This window comes from Bombina bombina, chromosome 7 (genome assembly GCF_027579735.1).
Source record: "Bombina bombina isolate aBomBom1 chromosome 7, aBomBom1.pri, whole genome shotgun sequence".
NCBI lineage: Eukaryota > Metazoa > Chordata > Amphibia > Anura > Bombinatoridae > Bombina > Bombina bombina.
The window spans coordinates 111,155,921-111,161,920 of NC_069505.1; the positions used below are offsets into that span (position 1 = coordinate 111,155,921).

Consider the following 6,000-nt stretch of genomic DNA (forward strand, 5'->3'; position numbering starts at 1 on the left):
ACTTTCTTCTTTTAACTAATTTTTCAAAGGCTCAACGTCAAGAAAAGACTGTTATTGCCAGAAATGTGCGCTTCCACTGGCGCATATGGGTACCAACAGTTATATATATATAGATCGATATTTTAATATATTTATTTTTTGCGATCTTAAATTATAAACATATATATAAAAAACAGCACAGAAACATTATATAATATAAATATAAGCTAAATATTAACTTAAAAAAAACTTTTTTAATAATTAAAACATGGCGGCGTAAATATTTATAGGGATGTACTGTGATAAATAGGGAGTAAATAGGGATAAATTCAGTTTCCGACAGGTGAAATTTATCATTATTACGCCCCAGCTCGCCTGCACAAAGTTACCTCTATTTTTATGATAAATTCAGGCGCACATGTGCGTTTCTCCGGAGGCGAGCTGGGGCGCAGTTACAGGCGAAGTGCATACAGAGTTCGTCTAGTCTTTGATAAATCTAGCTCTAAGTGTCATCATCTTTAGATACAGACATAAGCCTCATGCATATCATTTTTATATCTAATACTAAATCTCAAATTTTACTGATTGTTATTTTTCATTTACAATAAAAAAACAAAAAAAAGGTAACAAATTTGGCAACATTAGATTATACTTGTCACTGGGGGTTACAAACTATAGGTAAAATACATTGCTTTTTGTTTGTCAGTAAGTTACAGAAATCTACCTTTTTTCTCTCCTGTAAAAACATTATTAGTTACAAAAAAAATGGTATCTCTTATAAATCATGTCAATGGCACAAAAAGAAACACGCTGCAGCTTGCAGTAATTATTTGGCAGTTTAAATACAGTAAATACACATTCCAGGATACAGACAGTTATTTAGAGTCAAAAGTAATATCTTGTAAATCCTGATATTAGGACCATGCAACATATTGATTGACAGTTATCAGATTTAACAAAAGTGGTTGTCCTTCCAGATCAAGGCAGTATGAACCTTGTATATTCTAGCAAATGAAATCCTTCCAGAAATACCTCACACATCAAATGTGAGTGACCCAGCTGTCCACAGGCGCAGCAGGAAGATTAACAATAAGCAATCTGCTATATATATTTTAAGCAGGTTATGATAGTGATTATTGACTAGGCCTCTTATCTTATAATAAAATCAGGGATAGTGTTTAGCATATGGTATGATTGACAGCTCCTTGGTGGCAATATTGTGGCAAACAGTTTAACCATTTTGCTGCCACAGATGGCTCTGAAGAATTGAAACACCCAGCAAGGGGTTAAACTACATAATTATGGCTTATATGTCCTTGTGCTGAGCAGTCTTGACACAATGATATAAATAGTCTTGTTTTACTATAGTAGAAATAATAACAATCCTTTAGTCTAACAACGTTTCAAACGAAGAGAAAAAAAAGCCTAAGTTGCAGAAATAAAATATATTTAATTTACTCCAGACCAATCGTGTTTGTAAAAGCACCAACGTTATCAATGACCAAAACTTAGAAATGCTACAATTTCACAAGGTAAAAACAAGGCATTCAAAGAATTTGTCAGCTTTTTTTTCTTCCCCCAAGACCTGCACATTGGAAAAAAAAAATGTTGAAGGCTTCTAGCAACATATCTGTGTACACAGCAACTAGAAACTCTCAGCTCTATATCAGGGCTATGAAGTTCACCTATAGAAGCTAATTCAGATCTCTTCTATAAAGCTTTGTCTTAGCCATTTAAAACGGATTTTAAGCGCTTTTTTTTTCAATGAGAAACCATTGTTGAAGCTTTGAATACACTGGTGTCAGATTACTTGGATAAATAAAAGGCTGTATTTAACAGAGAGATGGCCATAAATAGGATGCAGCAGGTTGTCTATATATTTGAATTTGCACAACTGACCATAAAGTCTGTCACCCAATCCATGTCCTACTTGGAGAAAAAAAAATAGTATTCTACACAAATAAGTTTAACAGTAAGGCACAAATGCTTAATCTGATACTAGACCACGTAAAACACATTTTCCTGAATAAATCATATTCACCAGCCTCTCTCAGGAAACATTTTTTTTCTAATGTAAATAAACCATAGGCTCTCTTTCATCTGCCCAAAGCCACCATTCATAAAACAGCAGCACTTCAACACTTAGCTCTGAAATCCTTTCATATCAAATTCCTTTGCCAGTCTTGGCTTGGCTAGTATAGCACATGGCTGACTAAGGTCTACTAGCAAAGGCAAGACAACCTGATACCTCTGTTGTGATATTCATTTCCAGAGCATGAATTGCTATCATACACCAGCAAGGATGGAACTTCCATGCAAGTTGTTAGTACTGTGTCATTGATTCATTAGACCAACTCTACACAAAGTTTATTGGTTAAAAGCCATAGAAATACTGTCACTACACAGCTGACAGGGAGGATTAATTAGCTGTGCTACATAGGCTGTGTTGTAAAGGTGACAGTGACAGAACTATATAGTCTCTTGTATACATTTTAATGTTATAATATGTTTAGCTACACAAGAAAGACACAGCATAACAAGTATTTGTATGTAACATACATATAATATTATTTTACACATAAACAGTATATATATATAAAGTTTTCATATGCACTTTGTTTTGCTCTACTATTATATATATTTGTACCTTTGCATTTATATTATTACAACTGTAAAATACTATGCACATGGACAAAAAAGGATGAATATTTATACACACACAATTTTAAACATACCTTAATCTATGTTACCTGTCTACAAAGACACACACATTGTCACACATATATAGTGTTTTAATCTTGTGTCATGTCACTGTGGATAATTGCTCCTTAAAAACATCTAAAGAATGTGCTCTGTAAGAAGAAGCATATAGCAATAAACATTTTATTCTGATTACATCTATGTTTACCCAAACGCAATAAAAAAAACAGTATTGCAGTGTATTATTGGCAAATGCAGAAAAACTGCTGATAAGAAACACAATCAAAAGAGTATGAGAAAATGCATTTTATATATATATAATAATACACATCCTTTGGTCTAATTATTATTTTAGTTGACCCAACAGTCTGAATACTACCTAAGCAATTAAGCAAGAATTGTGGCACATTATTCAGGAGAACTGGTAAACAGAAGAATATATATATATATATAATATATATATATATAAAACCTCTGATACCAACTGAACATCAGCAGTAATTGGGTGCAACATAAAGTGCAGCAGTGGGCAGGTAGGTAAGCAGGTAGGTACCTTGGATGTGTTGGTTGATGACACTCTCCAGGCGGTCCAGGCGCTCTATAATCCGCAAAGTGTCCCCCTTGTCTCCCTCTTCTAACTTGTTGTCCGTCCCGGGCTCCTGTACCCTCACATACACGCTGGCGATGTAGTTGGTGACCCATCCCACGTAGAGCAGGCATATGATGTTGGTCATGCCACTGAGAATCACGCAGGTGGACACGAGTGTTTTGGTTTTCCTGGTGCAGACCATGCTGGGGTCCCCCCATATAGCGGCCGGGGCGCGCTAGAACTGATTAGACTGAGATGTCCGTGCCATGGGTGCCCTGCGCGGCGGGTGCGTTGTTATATATATTGAGGTACGGCCGGCGGGGGGCGCTACTGCTAAATCTGAGGGGGCAAACTTTACCAGTCCGTGCTCTGCAGCTGCTCATCACACAGTGAACGCGAGCAGCTAGAGGTGCCAGTATGGGCACAGCTAGCATCATGTGACAGGCACCACAGCCAATCTGTGCGCGGCTTATCTGTCGCCGGCCAATAGTTAGAGCCGTGGGGCGGGACAGGTGAAAGCGGCAACCTGCTTGACTGAGTGCACATCATTGGTGCTGAGGGAAAACACGCAGGGTGCCAGTTATTTAGTTATTGAAGTTTGTTTTCATTATTTACACTCATATTTACCTTGTGGTTAGGCATTTTATAATGTATAAGCTTAAAATACTCTATAAACAAAATCAAAATGCAATTTAAAGATAAGACAAAGACAATAATAACGTTTACAATTTTAATAGCCAGTGGGTAGACTAGAATGCCCAAGCATGGTTGGCAGTAAGTAGTCTTAAAAGTACATACCTTTCTAACATATTTATCTTTCAAATTTAAAGATACATAATAGTTGAATTATGCATTTTAGTTTTGAATATATACTTTTTTTAAACAATATTCTTGTATTACAGGATAATTACACACAGAACCACATAATAAAAATACAGTGTAAGTCTGAATTTCAAAGGAGTTGATTTATTTTCTGGCAAATTTAAAAGTTTCCTTCCATTTCTCTGTCCTCATGTGACAGCTTTTAACCAATCACAGTTTTACTGTAATCTCTTGCACATGGTTGGTTAGTAGGGGCTGGTGCCTCAGAAAGTGTACACATAAAAGAGTGCACAATTTGGTAAATTATAAAGTTTTTTTTTTTTTTAATTGCACTTAAAAGGACAATAAACACGTTGTAATTACAAGACTGTTCTGTTGCCTAGAATAACATTTTAAAAACAATTTAACACCACATTTACTGTAATTGTTTTTCAATAGCTACAATCCACCCACCAATTGCCTTATTTGGATCATGAGCCAATCCAGACTTGCATCTCCAGCTGACAAGTAGCGAAAAAGTCATTATTATTATTATCGGCTATTTGTAGAGCACCAACAGATTCTGCAGCGCTATAAACAAAGGCGGAGTACAACAAAACAAGGAATAAAATGGGTAGAGGGCCCTGCCAAGAGTCGCACTGTTGTAGTCAGCTCTAAAGAAGGTGATCTACAAACAGCTGGACTCTTAGACTTACATGCTAAGGGGGATCAGGGGATAGCAATGGAGGAGAGGTATAGGTTGTATGCATCTGTGAACAGTAGAGTCTTTAGGGAGCGCTTAAATCTTTCAAAACTAGGGGAGAGTCTTGTGGAGCGAGGCAGAGAGCTCCATAAGATGGGAGCCAGTCTGGAGAAGTCCTGTAAACGGGAGTGTGAGGAGGTAACAAGAGAGGAGGAGAGTAGGAGGTCATGAGCAGAGCGAAGGGGACGGGAGGGAGAGTATCTGGAGACAAGATCTGAGATATAGGGGGGAGCAGTGCAGTTGAGGGCTTTGTATGTCAGAGTGAGGATTTTGTATTTAATCCTAGAGGCAAGAGGAAACCAGTGAAGGGATTGGCAGAGAGGTGCAGCAGATGAAGAGTGTTGTGTAAGGAAGATGAGCCTGGCAGAGGCGTTCATTATGGATTGTAAAGGAGCTAGTGGTTGGTTTTTGTTATTATCTTTTAAAACCAATTTGGGGAATATATGTAGCAGGGTTAGCATTGAGAATTGAATACTAATAAGGAAGACTTAAGAATTTTTTGTGTAAATATATATCATACTGTAAGGACCTTGTTTGGGTGAGTGAATATAACTGTGTATATACTTTGGGTCACTTTACAGACCAGTGCTTAAGCATAAATATTTAATTCCAACAGGGTGGACAAAACTCACTATGTGTGGGTGTGTCCAGAAAGTATGCTTCTATGCACTGTAATTCTGTTTAATCATTCTGATATAGCATAGGAAAGAAAAATAAGAATTAACTTTTATTCATTTATCTTAAAAGACAGCGACTATTACTGGTATTATTGCTGCCCACTACAACATTAAAAACACATCTCCTGCATGAAATATTGCAATTTGGAATCAGTTACTTTAAGCAGTGGATACCTGCAGGATCTGTTGTTATTAGGTTCAATATATTTGGTCGCTATGAACTGTGGATCACTTGGCCTTTTAGATTGACTTGTTTATACATATGTCCAGGGTAGTACCCTCTTATCTTTGGAGAGGGAATACCTCTTTAAATTACAAAACAAACTAGTGCCTAATAGATTACTTGCTGAGCTGTTAACAGCTATATTGAACTAGTGTTTGGTTAATTGCAATCTATATTAACCTCTTAAGGACATATGATGGAATTTTTCCGTCATAAAACAATTGAGCAAACTGAAAGCTGTGTCCTTAAAGGGTTAATAAAATATTCA

At 36.7% G+C, this 6,000-nt stretch overlaps 1 protein-coding gene across 1 annotated transcript in view; it reads right to left on the bottom strand.

Moving 5' to 3' along the window:
• GALNT18 (polypeptide N-acetylgalactosaminyltransferase 18) overlaps nucleotides 1–3,647 on the bottom strand; it is a 960,883-nt gene extending 957,236 nt beyond the window's left edge. Inside the window, exon 1 of the mRNA XM_053720241.1 lies at nucleotides 3,233–3,647. Coding sequence (XP_053576216.1) covers nucleotides 3,233–3,470 — 238 coding nt within the window. The 5' untranslated portion in view covers nucleotides 3,471–3,647. The remainder of the gene's footprint in view (nucleotides 1–3,232) is intronic.
• Nucleotides 3,648–6,000: the final 2,353 nt, after the last annotated feature.